Source organism: Macrosteles quadrilineatus, unplaced genomic scaffold, assembly GCF_028750875.1.
Source record: "Macrosteles quadrilineatus isolate MER2022 unplaced genomic scaffold, UCM_ALF_1.0 Scaffold_9__3_contigs__length_116548681, whole genome shotgun sequence".
In the NCBI taxonomy this organism is placed as follows: Eukaryota; Metazoa; Arthropoda; class Insecta; order Hemiptera; family Cicadellidae; genus Macrosteles; species Macrosteles quadrilineatus.
Window position 1 is genome coordinate 114,898,409 of NW_026542602.1, and position 27,196 is coordinate 114,925,604.

General features: G+C 34.8%; 2 protein-coding genes across 2 annotated transcripts; one reads left to right on the forward strand and one right to left on the reverse strand.

Annotated features, from left to right (window-relative positions):
• Positions 1–306: 306 nt before the first annotated feature.
• LOC129003749 (UMP-CMP kinase 2, mitochondrial-like) lies at positions 307–6,078 on the forward strand. The gene is made up of 7 exons (XM_054432044.1): positions 307–490; positions 1,414–1,493; positions 1,670–1,799; positions 2,350–2,545; positions 3,159–3,353; positions 4,129–4,302; positions 5,988–6,078. Exons 2-7 carry the CDS (start codon positions 1,491–1,493, stop codon positions 6,076–6,078), a joined length of 789 nt encoding a protein of 262 aa, XP_054288019.1. The 5' UTR covers positions 307–490; positions 1,414–1,490.
• A 324-nt stretch (positions 6,079–6,402) lies between these two features.
• LOC129004024 (equilibrative nucleoside transporter 4-like) lies at positions 6,403–25,916 on the reverse strand. The gene is made up of 9 exons (XM_054432397.1): positions 25,397–25,916; positions 24,929–25,083; positions 19,820–19,948; positions 18,490–18,564; positions 18,012–18,235; positions 13,547–13,799; positions 12,329–12,516; positions 11,628–11,868; positions 6,403–10,633 (listed from the first exon to the last, which is right to left on the reverse strand). Exons 1-9 carry the CDS (start codon positions 25,564–25,566, stop codon positions 10,329–10,331), a joined length of 1,740 nt encoding a protein of 579 aa, XP_054288372.1. The 5' UTR covers positions 25,567–25,916; the 3' UTR covers positions 6,403–10,328.
• Positions 25,917–27,196: the final 1,280 nt, after the last annotated feature.

Here is a 27,196-nt window from a genome sequence, read left to right on the forward strand (position 1 = left end):
GTATAAAGTAACAAGAATTAATTTGTAACTTAAATAAAAACTGCAGTAAACTCTGTGCTTGTGACTGTAAGGTTGCCCCCATGAATTGTAAATTGGGTTTGTAAAATGTGTATTTGTAGTAGTTAAATCATTACCCCACAAATAATTTAAAATGTTGCAAAGATTTAAGTCTTATTAAATTTTGGATGCAATAAACTACTTAAAATAATTATCAATGAATTCAATCAATATAATCGTTCAACAGTAAAAATATTGCCACAATATTTAATCACTGATGCTTATCAACATAACATAATGGGTGTTTATTTCTCTGACGGATTTTGTGTTGGATGTAAGATTTATTTTAATGGTCCATTTAAAAAGTATCTTTTAACCTTCACTTTAGTCCTTGGTATTCTTCAAGCTAATGTTGTGTCATGTTTGGATGGATTGCCAGATTTAGTTCCATTTGACAACTGTACTTCAACCCAACTTCTGCATATTTCGGATGGTTAGTGACTTATATCCTTTTTGACCGGTTAACATTTGGACCAATTCAGTTTATTGCTTATGTAAAGAAGATTGCAAATTTACTCTTACAAATATTCAAGAATATAATTAACTTAAGTTGTCAGATTATGAAACTGCATTGATAGTCAAAGCTAAAATACAGTGCTGTTAAGAAATCATAATCATGATTTGGACACCACTTGACATATTTTAACACAAATCTGTATTAAAGCTGGCATGTCTTAGGTAGCTTTGTCGTAAGTTCCTTTCACACTAAAGTATACGGTTTTTGCCGTACGGTTAAAAAACAGGACGAGTAAATTATTTTTGTAGTGTTAAGAACAGCATGAGAGCTTTCAGACTACAAGGTTAGGGCAATTGCAGAAAACCGTATTGTCTTGCAGCCGTCCACTGGCACTGAATCGGACGGTTGTAGCTCTGTGACCGTGGTTCACTAGTGCATGTAGTTAAATGCAACCTTCCACTGCACAATTTTTGTCGAATGGGAGATTACCAACCAGTGCAAATCAGTTGTTGATGAGTGAGATCAGCTGTTGCACGGTTTTATGTTCACAATCTGGCTTGTCAATTGGACACTGTATATTACTTGTGTCGGAAACTGTATAATGTGAAAGAAACATAGACACCGGTAAAACCGTTTAGTATAAGGAGCGTTAGATCAACCGTTTCTTTGGCTTATGTATTAAGAACCCATTGATTAAGGAGAGCTGGGCTCATTTTCAAATCATCAAAAAGCTACTGACTTTACTCATAGGATCATCAAAAGATCTTTTGATTGTCAAGCTATCGTTACATGATCACTCAGCTATGATATGTGGTGAAAATTATATTTTTGAAAGAATCATTTATGGGATTTTCAGATCCAACAGAGAAGTCTATTAAATCCTTTTAATCCAATTTCAGATGAGTTGAGGAAACGTCTATATGAATTTGGAGTCCACTATGATGTCCAAGCGGTGCTTAAAGTACTGCAAGATCCCATGGTATGCCGATTTTTATTAAAATTCTCTTAGTAAGTTTTATAAGAACAAAAATCAAATTTCTTTAGATTTGGCTCTTTAAATACGGTACTTATTTTCATATAATTTTATATTTTAACCTGCTAATTTAAATGAATAATTTATATGAATTGTAGCTTTTTTTGTTCATTTGCTTACAGTATTACAACAATGAACCCGTACAAATTCTTCTGACAAAATTTCAAGAAGTAAAACAAATTGCGCCCCAGTTTCTTCCAGAAGCGCCAATAAGACATCCAATTATTGTTATAGAAGGCTTTTTCAATCATGGTAACTAAATATGGGTTAGTTTAACTGTATTGCTCTTGTTTATATGTTATATCTATTTATAAACAAAGTTCTTAACGTGAATAAGTTATTTAATGGTTCTATTTTTAGGTAGATTTTAAAAAGTCCAAGGAAAACGACAAAATAGTATAAAGTATCTTATTCCAAAATTTCTAAATTTTGTATGGATATAGGATGAAATATTGCCATATCTAATGACCAAAATCTTTTTAATATTTATAAATAAAAAATGTTACATTGACGACTAATTTTGACCAGTCACACAAGTCATCATCATGCCCCATCAGAGAACTTTTGTACTGCTTTTACTACCTAGACTAAAAGTATGATGCAGACACAACACCTCATAAAAAGAGAGAATAGTTCAAATTCTATTGAATAGTTTGCTTTGGCAAATTCTTCTCTGAAATTCTTGTTGGAAATTAAATATTCAATCCTATCTGTTTGCATTCACAAAAAAACCATATCCTTTCTTTAATTAACAAGTGTTTTAAATAAGTAGGTAATTAATCTGATAAACCTAATTTTACAGGCAAAACAAAAGTCACAAAGATTGTGGCTGATGCTTTGCACGGGAGGAGGTTTCAGCTCCCAAACCGAAACATAAACAAACTGAGAAAATATTTGAACAGTGATGTCTTGAAGAAGAACTTCTACTCACTCTCCAAATACATCGGAGCTTACACAGCGATGTATTATTGCATGACTGCACCAGTTATAATAGAAAGGTAAATTTTGTTTCATCCATTCTGTAATTACAAACATGTACGGTCTATGAATAAAGTTAGTTGTTTCTTTCAAAGTAAGTCTTTCACAGCTGCTACAAAAAGTCCTGGAATTACAGTAAAACGTAAAACCTCAACAATTCAGACTTCGATATTCCGGATCCTTCTAGTAATTAACCTTGATCTTTTTCTTAACAAATAAAATAAAATCCAAAACTGGCCCATTCTTTTCTCCATTAGCTTACCAACAACCCTCATTTTATAAACGGGTAAACGGTGGGCATTGCTGATATTTTATAAAATCACAAAAATTCCAATAATATTTTAACCGTAATTTTTACAGCTTTGGGGGTAGTACCGTTGTGTATAAGGTTGTAATTTACATTACATAACTGTACCTGTTATCCAATTACTGTATAGAGAATTATTTTAAATAGGGGCTGATTATTAACCACAAACATCTCCGAACTGCAATACTGCAGTACTATCAAGTGTCGCAGGTAAAAAAAACAGAAATTAAATTTGTACACTTACCACTTGATCTTAACTCATTTAGTAAAAGGATTTTATTTTACCTCAATGAAGTTACTTTATTTGATTTGGAATGTGGTTCTAGATACTGGCATGACCAAGCAGTTTACGTGATGGCGAGAAGTTTTGAAGGAATAGTTCCAGCAAAATCTGTAGTTTATGAATTCCCCAAAGATCTTTTAAGACCGGACTACATATTTTTCCTCAATGGGGCTCTAAATCCAGGAGTTCACAACGAAAGTACAACAAAAGAGCACATCCATAACCCTTTAACCTTGAAGTAAGTATTAGTGAAAGATCAGAGTCACTTAACTATTTCAGTTCTGATTTGTTGAATGCCGTCTACTTATTTTTTGAGATGGAAGAAGATTGATGATTATAGCTATTTAGATAGCATCTTCTTACACCCTAAATGTTACCCGAGTCTGTATACATGCAAGAATTCTGCAGAAGTTTGCTGTTTTATAGTTAACTTGTGCTATTGACTTACTACACTTCTCATCTCAAAATCTGGAGCCTGCTTGTATTCTTAAATGTGCTGATGATATTGATTAAACCTTTTTATCTTCTTTTAATGTATGTTTTGGCCATAGACTAATACTTAAATACTTTTCATTGAAATGGCGACCATACGAAGTTAGGTATTTTAAACCAACTAGGGGACTTCTCATCCCATTGTAAATTTTGAAGCCCTTTTTTCGTGTCTAGCTCATGTCCGGTGACACTGATCGCTAGTGTAGACGAAATCTTGTTTCTATAATTTGAGGGTTAATTTCATAATTTGTGTTTTACTGTTTGGTTATATAACTAGGGGCCAAGTTATTGCCTATGATTATTAGATCGTTTTATTTGGTTTAACAAGGTTTTAATGACAAATATAACAAGAAACTGTAAACAAAACACAACCTCTACAGTGTGTTGGACAGAACTAACAATAAAATTGGCTCCAGCTGTTCCATAAGGATGGAAAATCTACTAAGGGAGTATGTTTTATCTATGCTTTGGCCTACCAATGATAGAGATTAGTCATTAAACCTTCTCGTTTATGCTTTTAGAATGGTGGAAGTATATAGAAGAATGCGTGATCCGGCGTTGATTGAGATCTATCCCCCAGGAATGCCAGAAGCTATGGCTGAAAAAATATTAGAAATCCTGGAAAGAGAACTGCCAACCAAATTCCTGCCAAAACCGGCAATGAAACCTGTCCTGCGGCCTAAGAAACCCTACAGGCCAAGCCATGGATATTATCAATATTGAATACAGTGGTGTAGCCAGGTTTGGACGGCCCTGGAAATGACTGAAATTCCCTCTCCCAAACGTTGAACATGACCCATAAGTTCACCATAATTATCATCATAATGATCTTTGCACATTTGTTATTAATATGTACCGGTTCTTAAAACACCACTTTTTACATCAAACAACTCTCTCATTTTCCAAAAATGTACAAATTATTTAACGTAATTTATTTTGGTCCTCTTTTATGGTGTCTCTTCAGACCTGTTGTCTCAATAATTCGTATCTTCAGAATTGGTCTCAAGATGGCATCATAGCATACCGATGTTTGTTACCCATTATGTAATTGTTTATTAACTGTGAAATAAAAGTGTTGTTTGATATAATGTTTTTTAAATACATGAGAATACTCTTAAGGTTGATGGAAATAAGTAAAAACATTACAATATTGATAGCGGTATGCACCAGCATGACGAAAACCAGTTTATTTTATTCAGAAAATCCTTGCAGATGGGGTGACTAGCAGGAGTGATTTAATGTGACTCTTCATCTCAGAACTACTCTTAGAGATACTGTTTAGTAAATACAAAAAACGTACGAACAACATATATAATTCAGGCTATTGTTTAATTGCCATATGGTAGTTCAAATTTTCATTTATAATCCTTTTATTATACCCAACTCTGAAAAATATACTTTGCTAAAACCTTTATCTATATATTAATAGACAAGCATGTTTATTTAAAACCTTTTTTCTCAGCTCGTGTGAATCACAGGTAAAATCTATGCATAGGCCTACTGTTAGAATAGAAAGACATTCCTAGAAAGCTGTTCCTAGAAATTCCTAGAAAGAGGAATAAAAACAACTTTGAGTGAACGCTCTACGATTTCCCGTTACCGAGTTATCATTTCAAAGAGTCTCTTATACAACATAATGGCCTGATTTGGATAACTCGCTAACGGTAAATCCTAGAGCGTTTACTCAAAGATGTTTTTATTCCTCTTTCTCAGACGAACAAAATGAGCCTTCGCATGATGATCCAAGTCTTATGGTTCAATTTATGCAAATTGTAGTAGGACACGGAATTTCTAGGAACAGCGAGGGGAGGGCGGTATTCCCGGTCCGCCTGCATCGCTGAGCTCCCAACAATAGCGTTGTTTTGATAAGCAGGATTGATTCCTACTATATGTTTTAAGTGTTATAACACGTTTCTTTTATTTACTTTCCGTAAATATTTAATAACACCTCACGTTACAATGCTGATCAAGAAGTTGTTTAACAACGACGAACTCACTGAAAATCAAAACAAATGGAAAAATTCCAATCACATGTTTTGTTTACAGCGTGGGGTGAAAATAAAGAACCATTACAATTATGTTCATTACATACTTTTGGTCGAGTTTTCGACCACTGGATGACCTCTAGGTTAAATTATAGTAAAAACTATAAAAAAATAAATATACTTTTACAATCTGTTAAATTTTTAGACTGGAAACTTATTGAAGCAGTAGTTCTACAAGTCAAGTGTTGCCTGAAAAAAAAAAAGACTTTCTAATAATTTTAGCCGTTCCCTTAACAAATTTAAGCCATATAGTTAAATAAGTAAAGAGCATTAAGGTAGTTCAGTTTGTATGCAATTGTGATATCAATGTAACTAACCACTCGAATCTCTACTAGACTGATCCCTGCCCCTCAACCACCGCCTGCCTGCACAAGGAAAAAAGGGGGCACTGCTTTTGGGTTTGCCCAGGGCTCCACAGACCCTTAACGCGGCCCTGGTGCCTATATACCACACCAGTTGTATTTGGGGTTCAGCTACTGATATTAAACTTAAACACAATAATTTTACAATTTACAATAATAATATTATATTAATAAATAAATGGATACCTTATGGGAGAATGTCCAACTTTTTTGAATTCTTACTAACAATTAATTATAGATTTTCTTACATCCAATACCTGGGGGGCCAATAAATTCTTTTAAAATGTAATGACTGCTCAGGTTTTGAAACTAAACCATCTAAAATTAAGAGAAATAGAAATAAGGATAAGAAAGCCTAGACATTTTTTTAACAAACTTATATTTCTCTTCTCAAATTATCCAGCCTTCATGTTTCCAATTAATCAACTGTGTATAACAATAAAGGGAATATACATTTAATGTACACATCAACATTAAAACATTAAACTTTGTATAATTTATGGTACACAACCACTACACCTGTACATGTCTTAAAATACACAGAGTTTTAAACATCTCAAACAAAACGTAAAGAATTTTTTTATTGTTTTGATATGTTACATATATTTAAAAACTAAAACATGAGTATTAGATACAAACAGTGTACATATATTATGTAATAATCAAACATTATCGACAAATAAATAAAAATACGCAATTTGAGAAAATATCTTACATGACATCGTATAATTCATTAGACTACAGTAACCGAATAGTTTAACACTAAAACTGTGAAGGTAAGCAACAAAATTTGGTAATCTAAGGTAATTTGATATATTGCGGATTCCAAATTTCATCCACTAATATTCACTATCGCAGCAAAGTTTGTGAAATAGATATATTGGAAGCATAACAGACAAATGTCAAAGAGATCATCTGCCAAATACTATTCTAAAAACTTAACAGAACTGAAACGCCCATAGAAAGTGTTATACGCTATTCTACCCTAGTTAGAAAATATTGCTAAAATACAGTGTTCGGACAAAAAGTGTGCAATTTATTATTTTACATTTTATCAACACCACATGGACATTCTTAGTGGTTTTGTAAAGTTACATTTAAATTAAAGTTGAATCCAAAACGGTTTTTTTAAGGTGTGTCCAAAAAAAGCGTTTATGTTACCTGCACTTCACAATATATATAAAGCACAAGATCAAATCTAACAACTGTTATTTATGCGAATAAAAAATTTTTTAAATAATTTAATAAAAGCGAGTTTTTAAAATAAAAGGTTAAATGTATTACCTAACAATTAAATCGTACATACAAATGATTGAGCTATAGATAGATATCTGAAGGTGGCATTAGTGCATGGTTGAATCTTTAACAAAAACAAGCTTTTGAGGTTGTTAATACTGTTGTGAGGACTTAAAGCAAAAGATATTTGAATGTATTTTAAAACATAAAGAAGACGACACCTTCAAACAACTTTCATTCAAAAATAGTAGTTAGACTCAAATGAAAGAAACCCGCTAATGGCGCTAATAAAACTTTATTTTACTGTACATTCATATTACATGCAAATAGGATCAAAACTGTTTTCAATACAATTTGGTAAAGGTTACTTCTTTAGGTGTTAAATGATTACGGTTCTTACATCATCACTATAATGTTTATATCGTAATAAATAAAAAATAACATTTTTACACAATTTGTTCTCATCGCAAACAGGATGTCTACCCGGGTGGTCCGTAATAACCACTAACACTTTGTTTTGTGACAGCTGAGCTAATTCATGGGTTAAAAAGATGTTTTTTTGGGTTGAATTGTGGCTTAATTAATAGAACTAGTGTCCCTGTTGCTCGAATTCGAGCAATTTCTAAGTATTAGAGGCGTTATTTACAAAGGAATACCGGTCATAATTTCTGATATTTTTAAAAGATTCGACCAAAAGGTTATGGAAATGTTGAAGATGTACGTAACAGAATACATCAATTTATCCACCAGGTTCTCTCGCTTTTTTCCATTGTAATATTTACGCCAACCCAAATTAAATAGTTGTATTTCATTTCAACCAAGTCAGTAAATGTTTATAGCAAACTGTTAAATTAGCAAACTTATTGACTGTTAAAAATTAACATATGTTCTTCTTCTCACTTTTAATTTCTGCCAACAGCTGGAGCTGCATAACAATTTTTGTTTCCCATGTTAATCTTATGGAGAAATACGAAACTTTAAAGGGCCTCACTCTCTAATTATTTCCCTATAAAGAAAATTTCCTGCACAGCTTCACGTTACGCTCTTTCCAATGACACCAAAAACATGTCAATCGGTTCAGTAGTTTCGGAGGAGTAATTGTCACAAAAAACCTGCTTGCGTATTAAATAAGTATAGATTTTTTGTAATTCTAAGTTGTACATACTATTCAACTTTTCTAATGGAGATGGCATAAAAAATAAATAGCCTATAATGTGTGAAATTTATGCAATTTATGTGAGGTAATAAATAAAACAACGATGTGTAAAATAACAATTACAGTTTACTGTAATCAAAGAAATTCATGAGTTTGAGTTTTATTCATATTTCATATTGAATAGTTTGAATAACTTATAATTACAAATAATGCTATTAATTAAGGAACCATTCAACGCAAAAATCATCCCTCTAACCCATAAATTAGCTGAGCTGTCACAAAACAAAATGTTAGCAGTTATTATGGACCACCCTAACTTGGATTTTTCTCAGGAAAACTGCCTTCAATATATATCTATAGCTAGTTCGGATGACTTAATATCTATCTCATCAATTTAATAATAATACCAACAAAACAAACTAATCTAAAAAATCCAGATTACCATACAGATTAATATAGAAAGTTAAAAGGAAATTCACAATCGTGTTGGAATAAAAAATGTTAATAAAATTATGCATGTCAAACTGATAACCCTGTATAAGGTGTACCTTTATAAGGCGCAATAATGCAGCAATAAGGAACTCTACATCCATTAATACCAAGAAGTAAATGAGAATTTGGTTATATCACAGTGAATTTACATTAAACGAAACAGCAAAAATCGCTTCAAGCCGCAAAGCTTGTTATACACCTATATAAAAACAACTGACATCAACAGATGCTATAATTATACTGACATAAATTAATTGCCAGCTATTCACTACCTATTCTACTTAAAGCTATATTTGTATATAAGAAGTTAGACGTACAGTAGAACCCCTCATATACGACCATGACGGATCAAGCCATGGTCGGAACGGAACAGCAAAAAGGTCAGATATCGGGAGGAGCACAACCTACAGTCTCCGTGACATCAGTAATCGTCTCCCCCGACCGTGGCAACAGACGTGAGCATAACTTGCAGTCTCAGCAACATTGGCAATCGTCTCCGGCGACCGTTACAACACCCGTGAGCGTACCTTGCAGTCTTAGCGACTTCGGTGATTGTCTCTCACGACGGCGGTAACACCCGTTATCGGTATCAGTAGTGATCGTCTACCCCAATTATGGCAACATCCTTTGGCCTTTCGGCCAACCGATCACGCTCGGCATTATCGCCCCAGTCAGGAAACAAGTAGGCGGTCAAACATTAGGTTGGATATCCCGAGGAGTCGCTTATTCCGAGGTCGGATATGAGGGGTTCTACCATAATAAAAATTCATATATAAGTTAATGTAGAAGTGAAAATAATTATGAAAAAGTATATAAAACACATTCAGAAAAACCATAGGAATTGTTTGAGAAAATATAGAAATTGTATCTTCCTAAACCGTAAAAAAAATAACAGTTACAACCAATGTGGTTTAGTACAGATATTTTCGGACAGAGAATTTTTAAAAGCAACATTTAACCCTTTGCGATTGGAAGGTCAGCCGGAGTGGCCTCAGCAGCCAGTCGGAATTCTATCCGTACTATCTCGGTTCTGACGGTCGAACGCCCAGCTGTACTGGCCAAGTCCCAGTCCTTCATGTTTACTGTCTAGTTACTGTTTACTTTCATTATTTCATTAACTTTAAAACTACATTAACCAAAAACAATGCAGCGTGCATTTTTGTATTGGAAAATTATTAGTAAAGCACGTTGTGTAAAATTTACTCTACATAGTAAACTTATTTGACCTCAACACCCTTAATAATACCGGAAACAAAACATATCAAAAGAGGCTTCAGACTATACATGAAGATGATTCTAACTGTATCCAAAGTCAATTTCTCAATCTTCCTAACCCACTATAAATAAACATCAAAAATGAGAAGTACTGTAAAATCAAACTTAGCATTCAGATCACAGAAAATATATCTTAAAGTTAAATCTTAGACGACCTAATGCATGGTAGTGACATTGTACAGAGCTAATGTAAGGTTGCTGAGTGTTGTCGGGTTGGCTAGACTGGTGAGTGTGGTCGGTGAAGTGGTCAACACTGTAGCCACTGTAACAGCTGTGGTGGCAGCCACTGTGGTGTACGGTGTTGTCAGGTTGGCCAGCATGGTGCGGGGGTTGGGGGTGAAGTATCGGGGAGGAGCTCGGCAAGGAGCTACCAGAGGAGGGCCCAACATAGCGTCCAGGACATACGCTACTAAAGAGCCCCCAGTCAAGCCAACGTTGTAGGATAGTGTCATTATGTTTCCTGAGGAAAATCAACACAAATAAAACACTCGTGTTGTCAGAATAAATGGTTTTTATGTCAATTGTGTCAGAAGTAATTCTACTGCTAGATGTTTGGCTGATGCTGTAAAGTGACATCCTCAGTGGCTAAGCTGAAACAATTGGGTAGACAACTGAACCATGCCACTTCTGATGGCCAGAGTGTATTTTGCTGTTGGTAGATTACTTCTAATAACAATTTTGATCAGGTATTGCTAAAATTAACAGCACTATACTGCAGTCGCACATTTTTAATATTCATCAGAGTGAAATTGATATATAAGTAATTTTGTACCTGGTATTTTTTCTTCTAGTAATCTATTATTAGGAACGTACTAAACTTTTTTCTCAAGAAGCAGCTGATATTAGCTTTGACAGTGGAAAGAAGTAGACATGGCATTCCCATGTTATAGTCAAAGCCAGTTTCAGTAAAAAAAACTTTGTATTTAAATTAAGCCTCTCTGACTGATGTCTTTTATTTAAACTCAAGCATTTTTTAACATAAAGAATTTTTGGTATTTGTGGTAAGAGAAAAAGTCCAGGTTAAGAAGAGATTGTAGCGGAAAAAATTCATGTGTAAGCCAAATTTGGTACAGTTATAGGGGAAGGGTCCCTAAACAACATAGGTACTAAAAGTACTGACCAGCAGGAGGGGAGCTAAGGGGGCTAGGGGGCTCTAAAGGTCCCTTTTTTAGGTTTTTCGTAAATAAAATTTTGTATACAATACTAAATTAACAAATTTAAGAAGATTAAATTTGCTACAAGAAAAGTATATGATGTAGCTATTTTGGTTCAACCATTTGCAAGATATAATAGCTTATTCAAATACTTCTTCCTTAGGATTTATATTAGTCACAGAAAAGTAAAATCAGAAAAGTGTATCAGACTATGGTCCATGTAGTACATATGCCAAGGTCACTTTCTTTTACTTCTCCGATTTCCAAAAATGTAAGGATCTCAAAGCCAAAAGAATGTACCAGTAAGTTCGCGATGTTCCTCGCTGACTCTGCTGGGTGCTTGAATCATGGGCACACTCCCCACGAGGCCGTTGGTGAGGCCAAGCAGTAGTGAGAACAAGAGGGGATATCCCTCCCCTGGGATGACGGGTGACCCGCGGGGTGTGGCGCACAGCACTAGCAGGGGAATGAGGACGGCACGCAGGCTGGCGAACACTAGCAGCTGGGAACGTGACCACTCATACGGCACTGACGCCACCACCTATGTGATCAAAGTATAAGCATCAAAGTACTTATTCTAAATTAGTTTTTGATGGTTTATGTTATCTGAGGGATTATTGTAGGCATTCAATGGGAAGTTAACGTCTAAGACCACAGGATAAAAATAATTACAGAACACAATACATATCTAAAGCATCGTGTTTACTTCACATTGTTATAAATTATCATGAAACTAATCTTCATACAGGAGTGGGGCCCAGTAGAATAGTAGTCATGAAAGTTTTTACTTGCAGAGACAGATTTAAATTATCTAGCTTGGCTGTGGCTAGAGGGCATCGGAGATCTTAACTTACAGACAACCCTCATAGTTTTCTATCCTCCAATACATAACAAGTTTTTAAAGTAACTCAGTTATCCACTCACCAATAAGCAATACAATACAACCTATTACTTCGGTAACACTCTATAACCACTTTTGAGTAACTTAGATTTCTACTCACTTTCCCCATTAGGTCTGCAGCGTTGAACCCAGCCATGAGTATGACAGGCATCCAGTTGCCGAACTTACAGCTCACAATCTCCGACTCGATCCCCGGGTAGAGACAGAGTGTGACGAAGTACGCCAGTGCAATGGACAGCATGTAGTGCCACACGTTACGTGCAACCTCCCACCTTGCTACCAATCCCTCTGCAGCATCAAAAACTTATTCTGTAGCCTAAGCATTTTCATGTTTTAAGTTCTTGTTAACCTTAACTTAAACAAAAGACTTGTAGGTTATTTGTGGTGATGTATTCAAAATGAAAAAGGTAGTTTTATTTATAGAAGCTTCAAATCAAATAGGCTTGACTAACAAGATGATTAAAAAAAAAAAACTGATTAACTTTATGATTTTGACGTGTTAACAATGTATTTTTTACTTTCTCGCCTCGCCCTATACCAATACCATAGTATTACTGTATTTAAATTTTCTGTGGATATATCCATATTGGGTCCCCCTGAACCCCATAAAAGTGTTTTACTGTGTGTCTGTTAGAATGTGTGGATCTGTACAGAGCTACAGACCAAACCTGTCGTCCGATTCTGATGAAATTTGTTATGTGGAGTACAATCCATTATATGTCCACGTATTTTTATTTTTTTATTTTTTGTAACTTTGATTATTAATGGTGATTTTTTTTAGAAAAACCCATAAAATAACAAAAATAAAGTTTTCTCAAAATTGGCCAGTACGATTTTGATTATAATTTAGTATGTTATACTCTTTTTTATCCTGAACAAGGTGGTATAATCCCCATTGCTGTAAAAAATAAGGGTAAAAAGTTTATTGTAACTTCTGTGATTTTTCCCATAAAAGCCATTCATGGAAGATCGGTTAAAAAAAAGACTGATTCAAATTGTGTGTATGAAAAAGTCCTTTTAACTCTAAACAAAATGGTACAACCCCTATTTCTGTAAAAATTACTGTTTAAAAGTTGTTGCAACGTTTGTGATTTTACCAATAAATTATCAAAGTTAATCTCACCGATTACCCATGTGCCCTGAAAGGGTTGTAGACAAGCAAACAGGAGAAAGTATGTGTCAGATTGCTGATACTGTTTATTTCTATTAAGTTCTGTGTTTTCTGACATTTAGCTTATACGTCCTTTATGCGGCCAGTTTTGGTCTGATAATCGAGACTCTACTGTAATACCAAGCCAAAATAAAACCGTAATCTTACTTTTGATGGCCGCCCAAGCTCTGGTAGAGTTGGTCCTCCTGTAAGAACCAGAGCCTGTCGTGCTTCTCATGCGGACGACCACATCCTCCACCTTGTACGACGGCCCCACGGGATTGGTACCACTGGGCTCATACACCGGGTTGGCAAAACTGAAGTGCTGTCCACTTGCAGCATCCATAGGACTCTGCGGCTGAAGTTTCAACACTCCGTATTGACTCTTAGACGCGCCTTCCACTTGATCCAATGGATCCATCTGTAGATTGAGTTATAATTTATAGAAATCAATATGTTGATCAAAATTTTAACATTACAGACCCATAAACTCTGCATAGTGTAACCATGCAGGAACTTGGGAGGGGACCAAGTTTGAGAAATGGTGCGTTCTGGGGAAAAGGGTAGTAATCAAAACTGAAACTTAATTAATTATATAACAAATTCCTTTTTTATTTTCTTATACAGTATATATTGACTTTTGGATACTGGAAATAAACTAATTTAACATTGTGATATTAAATGAACAATTAAGAAGTTAACTTAAAATTCCTCTCATTTATTGACTAGAGACTTAAATTATTTTACCTACAACCGTTTTTTAAAGTAGCCTTTTCAGTACAGTTCTTAGAATTGAAAAGTATCTCATAACAGCATTGTTCACTTTCATAACAGCATTGTTCACTTTCATAACAGCATTGTTCACTTTCATAACAGCATAGTTTTACTCATAGTCATATCAACTCAGGTAACGGATCAATGAGGTTCAAGGATTGAGAGAGGAGAAGTCAAATTGTAATGATTTGAAATTCAACTAATCAGCTGTTTAGGCCAATTTAATTGTTGATTGGTGCATTAGTGTTTGATACAATGTTTCGTTGCATCACTGTCAGTGGCAATGAGAGGTTATAAACGAAAACATAAAGAGGTTACGAGTAGTAATTTTTAGTAATTAAAACACTGTCGTAGGCAAAGTGGCCTACGCAACTCGCGTAAATAGTGTTAACGACACTCGTAGAAGTTTTAAGGCACTCGCCAAGGCTCGTACCTTGCCTTCTACTCATGTTGTTAACACTATATTTAGGCAATTGTTGCGTAAACTACTATTACGCCACACTACATTATTTTGACGAACTTCCCACGCAAGGATTTAGTCCAGAAAACAGCTGTTTGCCGCCAGCTTATTCAAATGGGGTTTCATTGCGTAATACTGTTCTGCAATGAGTTTTACCGGACACCAATCAGCTGATTATACTGTATTTGCGTGGCAATGATTGGTTATAAACAAAAACATAACCTCTCTTAGAGGTCATGACTGGTGATGTTTAGTCCTTTAGTTGGTGGAAATATATAAGGATTTGTACGAATTAAGTAGTATGGCGTAAACTATCGTACGTCACTCGTCCGAAATGTGTTTACCGGACTCGTATGGTAATCCCGTACTCGACTTCGTCTCGCACGGGAACGACCACACTCGTCCGGTAAACATTTATTTTCAGGACTAGTAACGTAATATACTATTACAATTCAAAATCCTTCAAGCAACTGATTTTATACAGATCCAGTGTAAATTAGCTTTGAAAATTGAGTGAGCAAGGCTGTGAGGCTGTATTTTTAGTTCTCATAAAAAAAAAGCACATTTACTGTTTAATCGTTTTTATCACCACACTCTGTGAAATCAAAATCCCCTTCACTCATGGACGGATAGGCCTGGTTAGCAAACTAATTTCAAAAAGATGTCAGTTAATACTTTGAGAAAATTTAATCAAAGCTATTGTAGAGACATAAGTCCCTAAAAAGCTCAAATTGCAAAACAAATTTTTACAATATTTAAACACACTCAGAATCAAATTTTCTATGTGTCATGATATAGATATCACTTTTGTGTGAAAAACAGTCTCTTTGTTTGCTTTTGTCGATGTTATTTTCAATAAATCATTTGAATCATTCTAGAGAGGTTTAATTCTGTTAAAGGCGGTGAACATTATAATTATTTGTCAAAAATCTTAAGTTAATCATTTTTAGATTACTTTAGTGAAAGCTGAATTTATCTAAATTAATTATTTGTTGATTAATAAACAAACTTCACATACTCTATCAACAAAATTAAAAGTAGGATTTAGGGATGGTCAAGTCTCGAAATTTCGGGAAATTTTAAAAAATTAAAAACGCCTGCAGAAAGTCAATGCAATACCCGCAATACAGGAGCGTGTTGTAGTTGCGTTTCTTTTACGAAGGCGTTCGTATTTAATTAATTCTTTAAATCTAAATATTACTTTAATTATTTTAATAATATTACTTTAATAACATTTGAGAAGTTTTGTGAAGTGTAAGTAGTGTGAGGAATGTTTTATTACTATAAAAAGTCTAATCAAGTAACTATTTTATAAAAATTAATATTGCTTTTATTTTATGATTTATTTTATTTTAGGATAAGTTGAACTCTATCCTAACTGATATCTTAATCGTAGGCATTTTTAATAAGTTAGGGGTGATTAGTAAAAAAATGTTATGCTGATGTTTTTTAATAAAAGATTGTAAATATTCTTGGCTATTATCATTACTTTTGTATTTAAACAGTCATCTAACAATGTTACAAAATCAGGTAACAATTTGAACGTGCATTTCCCGTTGTGTATGAGAAGGGAAATCCCGTCTCGATCTCGTCTCGAAATTTTATGAGAAATAAAAAATCTTGTCTCGTCTCGTCTCGAACTAAAAATCCAATCTCGTCCATCCCTAAGTAGGATAAAAATGAATGTTTAATGTAAACAAAGCTGACGTTTTAAAATCCCAATGCATTTTAAATGGAAGAATTTTATGTTATTTCTAATTTTCTGGTAGGTTTGACATGATCTGTTTTTTTTTTTTTTTTCAACACCCTGGGACCTTTAACTTGAGCCCTAGCTTTCCCATCCTCCTGCGAGCTAGCTGTCAAACCCTCAAAATTCTGATTTTTAAAAACTCTGGTAATTTATAGATGGATCAGAAGAATTCTTACATTGATTGTGTACAAGATGTTTTTTTTATGGGCTAAACTAAAGGACTATAATCTTAAGCCTAAATCTTATCCTAGAAACTCAGGTAAAATCAATAGGAAAATTGCCTAAATATGTTGATGTAGATACATTAGTTAGTATAGTAGATTAATATTTTTAGTAATAAAACAGCAATACTTAGCTATTTATTAAATCTTGGCGCAGTTAAACTATGTGTTTCATCCTGACCTACAACATGTTATTCAGAGCTTAAATATTGACCCAGCATCTATGATTTCATTAATTGGTTTAACAACAGCAGAGCAATTAAAGTGAATTGAATAATCACAGAGGAAATGCTGGACCATGAACGAATTTTGTAGTTTGATTTAGAAGACGATACGATTTATTAATAGCCCTGTATTAATCACGGATTTCAAAGTCAATTTCCGTTGCCATATAGTTATAAACAAATAACAAAAAAGGAGTTGCACAGGTAAAAATAAAATGAGCCTTGCTTAAAAGAGCACTGATGTAGTCCAATCACATTCCAAAAAAACGATAAAATACGTAAAAAATATTGATTCTATTATTTCCAAAATGGCAGCCATTTTCCAAAATGGCAGCAAACTTGAAAAGTGGGAAACTGTGTATTTTAAGGCATTTTATGGTCCTTTTGGAACGTAGATGCAATTTTAAGACTTATTTACATTTGCATTTTCGCTATAAACCTACTCGTTTAGGAGCTACATTATGCAACATGTACACCGGAAGTCATTTTTCCACAGGCTGTAACTCCTAAACGAGTGGGTTTATGAAAAAAATACCAAGAATAAACAAGTTTTTAAATTGCATGTTCTATCCGAAAACATAATCAAATATAGTGTGTTCTATAAGAAATTTTAAAGTTGGCCACCATATTGGAAAATGGCAGCTGAAAAACTAAATTCATATTTTTAATTTCCACAAAAAATAAAGGAATGTCCCCCATTTAAAGTTTTCTCTAATTCTTACAGTTTCCGATATCCCAATGGTGGCTTCCTTGAGTTGATCACCCTGGTATAGGTGCTCCCTTTACTACCATGCATGCTAGGCTATATTATTTTAACCTTTTTTGATTGGAGCGAGGTATTGGATGAACAAACACCTGTACCACATCTTCATCTTTATTCCCAAATTGTTTTCTAAGTGTAACCGTTGAGGTTATTCCACTTCATACAAATATTGATTAAACACTACAATAAATCTTAAAATATAAATGTTAGTAAATTTACAAAAAAGTGTGAAATAAATCTTTAACATATGTTTTGAATTCAAAACAAAGAAGATCTTCATTAAATCTTGAATCGTTTCTTTAATCTTGAAAACAATTTATTTCAACTTTGACATAACTAAAAAGTCTTGATTGCTATGGGTAATGTTATCCCTTTATATAGTTGGTTTTATATTATATTATATTCAATCACAGTTAATCAACCATGCAATGAAACACTCACCAATCCTGCGTCTTCTGTAGGCTCCAGCGTAATCCTACGTGACTCACGACACAGCGTGAGGTAAAACTGGACAAAGTCTGTCCGTCTCACCATCTGGTGTAGACAGAAGCACAGAGCAACCATCATCACAGACACCCCAAAGAAGATTAGAGTGTTGGCTCGTTGATCGTCCATCACCATCTTGGTGAGGATACGGTTTGCCGATACCAGGAACCCGGCACCACCTAGCAGGAAAGATATTATTTTATGGTTGATAAATTAAGGCATTCATTTTATGGGAGAAATATTTTTAACTAAAAGTACAGGGTGTGGCAAAAAATTTTGTTTTGTTCTCCTAAGTAAAACCAAAACCTTGGTTTAAGGTATAATTATCTTTTCTATATATATCAGAGGGGTTGTGGTTTCGAATAAACTCTTTCAGGATAGCACTTTTTTAAATCAATAAATTAAAAAACTATTGAGGGATAGTTAAACTTACTTTCCCCTGCCATGACTGCCTGGGTGTATCGGCTGGGTAGCATGCTTGTGTACCCATAGAAACTGGATTGCTGAACTAGAAAACACATGCCAAATAACAATTCACATTGCCAAGAGCCAATATTTTAAGTGTATTTTTACTAATAAGTAATTTTATTAGACCTAGTATAATACTACACTTATCCTGGATGCATATTGAGTTACTCACAGTTCTGTATAGCGTAAACTATTTTTTTGTCCCCGGTTTATTTTTTTTTTTTTATTATGTGCTAATTGTTTCTTAGAACGACACCCAAAAAGAGCCTTAATAACAAGCAGCCCTCCAGAGCAACTCTTTTTCTTCCAGCTTTGTATAATATAAACCCCACCCAACACCTGTCACAAAGAGGCAATAAAGAATTATAACCCGATTGTATCCGCTTCCCAGTTACCAGTCAATAATTATCTTCCTCGTGGAGAAAAAAATCATAGCTTAAAGTCTGGAAAAACACCATTAAGTACAGCCTCTTAACTTAAGCAAAGCAAACTTTTCTCTTAAAGTTAAGTTTTAATTTTTTAAAGAGAGATAAGGAGGACACACACACTGACTGATGGAAGTGATACGAGTTTGGACTTGATTTCCCTTAGTTTAATGAGCTGCAGACAAGCCATGTCAGGCTTTTGCAGCATGGTGTAAAATGATATGTAAAAAATGTGTGTTCAATTTGTTTCAAATAAATAATAACTAAATAAAATAATTCCAGGGATCTTTCCAGAGTTTAATAGTCAAAACAGAAACTTGAGACCTGGCCCATATTTATTTGCAGTGCTGTAGATGGAGTGACACTTTCATACGTTTTATAACTTTTTTTACTTTGTCCCCCTATACATAATATATGGAGAAAGTATTGTTTTTGCCAAAATTTTTGAGATTGAGTTTGGATTGGATATATATCCGTTTGGGGTACCCCTCCCCCTGAACCCAAAAAAGTGGTTTTTGAAGTGATGTCTGACCGAGTGTGAGTGTGTGTGTGTGTCTGTCTGTATGTGTGGATGTGTACAGAGATACAGATCAACTTATTAGTGGATGTGTACAGAGCTGTGGTCCAATTTTGATGAAATTTGGTAAGAAGGTACTAAAATCCATGGTATCTCCAAGCGTTTTTTCTATTTTTTTAATTATGATTTTTATGGTGATTAAAAAAAAACATGAAATAATGAAATACTTTTATTTCACTGTACAAATCCCATCCTCTTATTCTGCATTTTATGACATCTAACCCAAACCACTCGATGTAGTTCGTGTACAAGAGCTTGTTGTCAATAGGTGAAATACCTATCTCAAAACTCACCAGTGCATCCTAGAGCTACAACTGCCACAGCTATCAAGTTGATGGTGTATGAGGTACCTGATCCAAATATCTCCCACCAAATCTCACAAGTTGCCACAAACAACAATGTAAAAAAAGACACCACATATCCTGAAAAATAAGTATGACAAAGTTAGCCCCTTGAAATATCAAATTACGGTATAGTAAAGCAAAGTAAGACAAAATATTTTCAGTAAATTTTACAAATACATAAGGGATGTAGGAGTAAGATAAGAACTAACTTATTTTGATAAAATTGTGATACATTGTAATAAAAATAGAAATTTCAAAAACCTATGTTTTGAAATTGGATCTTATAGTATTTCACTAGGGCGTAAAGTGACTCTCTCAAGTTTAACTGAGCGAGGGTTGAAAAGACACTTTTTCCTACAGTCGAATAGAGTGGGCTTCCTTGAATAGATTAGCCTATAGTACAGAAAGCCTTAATTTGGCGCACAGTTTTTACTTTGACGCACAGTTTTTACTTTCGAGCACAGTTCTTACTTTCGCGCACAGTTTTTACTTTGGTGCACAGTTTTTACTTTGGTGCACACCAGTATTCCAACCAAACAACACAAAACAGCATGCTCTTATTATGCACGTAATCCGTGTACGCCTGAAAATAAGTTAACAACACTTAAAGATATTACGACTACGATCAGCTGGTGCAGCGCTTCCCATTTCGTTCAATGTTTGGATTTACTGGGACGGGTGGCGTCGTCCTGTAATCCAGCTACTAGGAGGTGGATATTTATAGGGATGCACTGTGGATGTGATGCTACCTGGTGTGGATTAACGTCCGCACTAGTGAGTACTACGACTATCCGCAGTACTATCCCGATAACTAGACCAATTCGTAAATTACAAAGAAAAAATGTGGTTCGGATTCCACTATAAACTGTAGGTCCCTTAGTTGCCATTAGCTGTATGGGCTATTAATTAACAGCTGTGTCTAAGGAACATGTCGGCCTTAGTCACTAACAAGACTACAAGATCGCGCCACTCATCCTACACTCATCCTTCACCTCATATTTGGGTTAAAATACGCACATAGTGGCGTCCCCATCTTTAATAATTGATAATTGATAATTGATAATAATTGATAATTTAACCTAACCTAAAAACGTGTTGTATAATGTTTGAAAGACTAATTATTTTATATGATTTATACAAACTGTAGGAAAAATATAATGTGGAACACGAGTGCAAAGTGCCTTTGCTGCACTTGAAACTTTCCACACAGGCCTACGGCTCGACGCGTAAACATTTCTCTTGTGTGCAGCAAAGTGCCACTTCGCCCACTGTGTGCTAACTATTGCTTGTGTGATGATCTATATTATATGTCATATTGCACCAAAGCCAACTAAGTTACAAAAGGAAGCTACTTTTCATGTTAAGATAAGCTCCCAAAATAACTTCCATTTTGTTTTCAATTTTGCTATTGTGGGTAAGCAGCTGTTAGGTAGGAGCAGGTAAGCAGCAGGTAGGTATAGAATCATTTCGTCTTTTACGGTTGTCTTTGTATCCAGAAGCTACAAAGAAAATAGATTTCAATCAGTAGTGGATATACAATTTTTTGTTGGAGGGGGCCGAGATTAATTTAAGGTCAGGTTAAGTATTTTCAAGTAGACACTTTATCTCAGTTTTGCTGCGGTAATTTGCGCTAAATTTGACCTTTACTTTACCAAGATCACGCTGTATCATTAAATTGGTCCATTAAATTATAAAAATGTATCTATTCAAGCCAAGGGAAGAAAATATCTCAATTACTAAATCAAAAAGCATTGATCAAGGTTTAACAGTGTGTCATTCCATCTGTAAACACTTATCCAAACCTAGTTAAATATGCGATTTGTTATTATCATATTCGAAGGGGTTCTACCTACTGTTTTAAGTATTCTTTTGTGCGAACGCGAACTTCAAAACTTTAACATTTCAGTACAACGTCGAACAGATAACAAACAATAACAATGGCTACCACTGAACTGACTGAACTCTTCATTACTTCCCTCCCCTGTCGCCGGTAGATATGGTGGTCTTTAGCAGTCACTGCTGCAAGCAAAAGATAGCCGGGCGGCGGGTGGGAGCTCGAGTCTGAAGCAACCCAAACTCGCACAAACTATCACTGTCTGCCACGGCAATGAATTCATCATGATTCATGATAAATAATTTATATTATAGGACCTATTTTTTCTTCATATCCATTATTTCGGAAGGGGCCCAGGCCCCCTGTTCCTCCTCCCCTTATATACGCCCCTAATTACAATATGTTTTTGCCAATGGTAAATGCTGTTGGTAAATATTGTTGACCAGCTGTTGCCAATTTTTTACTAAAAAAGAATGTAGTTGTGTGAGCCAGTCAAAGAATGTGCTAGTCTAAATAGTTATTTGTGTAACTAGTGGTGAAAGTGGCACTTTGCTGCACACGAGAGCAATGTTTACGCACGAGCCGCAGGCGAGTGCGGAATGATATCGAGTGCAGCAAAGGCCTTTTTCACTCGTGTTACACATTATATTTTTCTTACAGTCACTATAAAGCATATAAATAATTAGTCTTTCAAACACTATACAAAGCTTTTTTAGGTTCAGCTGGCAACAAAAATGGTGCCCTAGAGAATGTAGTACCCGCGGTCCGTATCACTCCGCTATTTTTCCTCGGCAAGAAATTTGCTACGCGTTTTGAGAATATAGTTCCGTATGTTTTAGTAATTTGAAGTGGTTTCCGCGCCTTAAAAAATGCTTAAAAGGTATTTTTTTTTTTTATTAAGATCGTAGGAATATTTTAAAAACGTTTAAAAGAAAAGTCCAGAAAGTTCAGGAATACCGAAACTATAAACACGAAATGACAGGTTAAATCGTAGTTATAATTAGTCAATCAGCTGCTCATAGAATTATTATCTTTAAGTGTTGCCAACCTATTTCCAAGCGTACACGGATTACGTGCATAATAAAACCACGCTGTTTTGTGTTGTTTGGTTGGAATCCTGATGTGCGGCAAAGTATAAACCGTACGGCAAAGTATAAACCGTACGGCAAAGTATAAATATGCAGCAATTAGCAGCTTTCTGTACTATAAACAGTACAGGGAAGCCAACTTTGTCGGGCGACTGTAGGAAAATTATATTTTCTAGCTTATTTTTTGTTGCTGACATAGTTGATGGGTCATAATAGTTGATGTAGCTCGTAATAAATCGTTCCATCAGATTGACTTGGTAAAAAACATCATGTAGTCGACAGAAATTACTATTTTAGATCAGCGCAATCCGTTGGTGGCTCACATAAACTACAGCGATTTTGATTACAAAACTGGCGACAACTTTAACAAGGGGATCGAATGTCTACTGATTGCTTACAATCAAAGTTAAAAAGTGAGAAAAATGTATTGCTATTTTTATTAACTTCAGCTGATTTTTACTCCCTAGCCAGTAAAAGAAATGTTTCCCTCTCCAGGGGAAAAAGAGATACTTTAGACCTGCAACACCACTGTATTAAACACCACTGTTTTTGTTGCCAGTCCCTAAAAATGTATAAAATGTGGCTGTCAGTAAATTATAGTAGTTTTGAACACTCATTGGAATTGGTTTTTGAAACTTCTGGCAACCAGCAATAGCATCGAAGCAAGAGTACTATATTGAATCTCTCAGTCTCCGATTGAGCTTAATTATGACCGACCAATAATTCGGTAATTTGAGTTTTTGCACATTACCGTCTAGATTTAAATTGGGAATAAATATGTCTTATTTATGGAAATATTTCAGTAAAAATTATTCAGACAAGTGGAAATTAGCTTAGTCTGCAGGTTTGCTGCGGCAGGGGTATTATTTTATATTTGATTTGTTATTGTTATCATTGGTAGTCAATAATTTGAAGTTAAAATACAGGTAGGTTTAATGATCTGCATAATAAATTAAACCTAGGACAAGGTGACGGAACCTTAAAATGATAGGCGAAAGGGTTAATAAAAGGAGCAAGCTAACCTCCTCCTAAATTAGTGTAAATTGAGTGAGTCCTCTCAATAGGAAACAAACTATTAATAACCAGGAATACTAGTCTTTAATGTAACTTGCAGTGTAATTGCAGTGTAAGAGTAAATATTCCAGAGAATATTTGAAAACATACTTTTTATTTTAATATGTAGGCCTATAATGATAATCGTTCAAGTGCTCTGCCTCCAGAACTACAAAGTTGTTGGCTTTACTGTGTTTTCATACATTTCCATGAAACATGATATATTGTGTGCCGGTAGGCCTAGCCAAGGCCACACTAAAAAAATTAAAAAATATATTTAACATATGTCTTAAGCACACACAAAAAAATTGATGACCCATTCACAAGTCAGTAACATCGAAGTTAACCCTTTGCGGACGGGTGACGGATATATCCGCCTAAGTCTTTGGCGATAAAGGACGGGTGACGGATATATCCTCTTATGGTTTTTGATGTTCCGGATGGGAAGCGGTTATATCCGCCTTCTCTTCAGACAGACTGGCAGGTGCTTGAGCAGTAACCAAATGTTTCGCGGTACCAAGGTGCAACTTTCCTGCTCTCTCCATGGCTGCGCTCTCCCCCGCACTCTCTCTTCTCTCGCACACCAACCCCTCTTCTGCGTCACCCCCCCTCCCGCGCACCTACCACCATTCCTAGGCTCCTCTCTCGACATTTCGCGCTCAACATTACGTTGTCTTTATTTATTGTTTACATATTGTTTTTTATTCATTGCCTAACGTTGTCATGGTCATATCTTCAAAGATGGGTGGCGGATATATCCGCTGCATTTCTACTCATTCGCGGACGGGTAGCGGATAGCGCATAGGCCTAGTTAAAAACAATTAAAAAACTATTTTGACAGTATGAAGTGTTCCATTGTGTTTATTTTATGTAAGTTATACTTGTATAACAAAACACAAATAAAAAAAAATAATTTGTATTTTTTCCTCTAATTTTTTCTCGTCCTATGTCCCGATTTAGCCCGTCCGTGAAGGGTTAAAAACTATTCAACATAGGTGAATATAACAAAAATAAGATTGTGTCCTGCCTGCACAGATAGACTAACTTACTGGGTAAATTTTATTTTAATTTTTAAATCCTTACCAAAAGTTATTCGAGTATTGAGGGACAGAGTTTCAACAAGAATGTTGTTGGCGAGGACAGCAAAAAACGCCATGACAATGTACACCAGGGACATGTCAAAAACTATTGTACTGTTTGGATATTGTGCTTGGAAATAGTCCACTGCAATGATGAAACTGAAATTGAAGAGGAGACAGATCAATAATTGTATATATACATAGTTTCCTTAGTTTATTTCAAAATGAAATAATTATAGGTAAGTTTTTTTGTTTGGCTACAAATTTTGTGATTGAAAGTGTGGTGTTTCACAGTTTATAGTTCCAAAAGTTACCTAAATAATAAGAAATTGAAAGTTTGTTTCAATAGTTTAACGTACATATAGTATAAAACTATTATATATACAACCTCTAATTTTATTGCATATCCATTGCTATAATTTCAAATTTATTGAATATGGTAGAAGTGGGGGATATTGATTATTTGACTTACCTGTTATATGGTAAGAGAAACCCAACACCGGCAAGTACCAAAGACAAATAAATGCCATTAAATTTGTCAACTGGAGGGGACAGATGACTAAACCCGTTGGTAAATCGGAAGTCATTGGCACCCCTAGCTTTCCCAAGCTGTATATAACCTCTGCTCAAATTTTCATCCATTTTTCGTGTTAAATCAGTGTCTGTTTCGGAAGCAATTTTAGTTAACAATTAAAGTAGCCTACTGGGGAAATTAGTAATAGCAATATGTAGCATATGTAGTAAATTGTTACTGATTTCACAAAATAACTGTATAAATGCACTATGGTTAAAGATCATTTTTACACCAGCAAGTGAAGATCTAATTTAAAACAACTATTTTTATCACTGCTCTGAAGACATAAAAAACACTGTCACCAAGCGAAAATTAAATTTCTTAAATCTTATTGACTTACAAATACACCTGTCTCCATTTCCGGAGCACGCATGACTTGGGAAAATTATCATTGATTTCTGCGCACACACAAACCGACGCGCAACTCGACTCTTCGACTGTTGAATTGCAATCGGCTGCATGGTTGCTGGTTATTATCGCCGCATCGGAAATAGATCTAGATCTGACTTGGACAAAAAACATCCGATGCGAATGGCGACTGAGGTATCCTCAAAGGCAACAGAACTAATACATACTTTTTATAAGACATTATGTATATTATTATAAAACAAGCCAGTAAGATTTTGGTTTTGGTCTTATTGCTCAAGGGCAAAAATCACCATTTATTTTATTTTATTTTATTTTGCTTCCAACGGTCCAAACAAACCAATTTACAATAATGTTTACAATAAATATTCAATGTTACGATGTTACTAATATCTAAGGGTCAAGCCGAACATGTTAAAATAATGTTTACAATCAATATTCAATGTTACGATGCTACTAATATCTAAGAGTCAACTAAGCCGAACATGCAATGGGACATATGATTATTACTTAACAGAAAAAACTTGACAACAAGAACAACAAACTAAACCCTGAGCAAATGTAGACTAACAATAATAAATCTTTTTAATAATTAACATAGAATGAAATTGTGTAGCCAAAAAAGATACCAAACTACTGTTATCATCAGTACCACCATAGATAAAACATACTACCACCAAAGGGGATAAATGTATAGAAATAGACTCGATTGCTTTCAAACCTCGATGTCTGGGACTACAGTGTGGTGGTACCTTTAGCACTGATTACCGACCATCTGCCAGTGCTGATGGATTGTAAAGAAGAAAGCTTGGCGAGTAATTCATCCTCTATATCATGGCATGACAATTATGTATTTTATAAGAGAATTGTGAGTGACCAACTGCTGCCTCAGTTTAAGGAAGCTTTGAGTAAAAGAGACTGGGCTCTGGTCCTAGACGACCCCGACCCAGCATCCTTTTTTCAAGCTTTTCACAGTAAACTGATGGAAGTGTTCAATTTCTTTTTTCCGCTTTTAAATAAATCTAAGCCTAAATCACAGCCAAGGCAAATTAGTAACGCATGCATTGCCAAGGACTGTTATACACCCGAACTGGGCAGGTCAGCGCTTACATAAAACTATGATCTTAGGTAGATATAAGGCCGAGCAATCTCCTAATGTAAAGGGACAAACTTTACTCTCTGTATCTGAAAACAAAGCGTAATTATAAATGTCAGGTAAACGAGGCAAAAAAAAGGGCAACCGTAGTACACATACAGAGTTCCCCAATGTAAGGCAGCATGGTCAGTGATAAATTACTCGAGGAATAAAAATGTAGTCATCGAGTAGTCAAC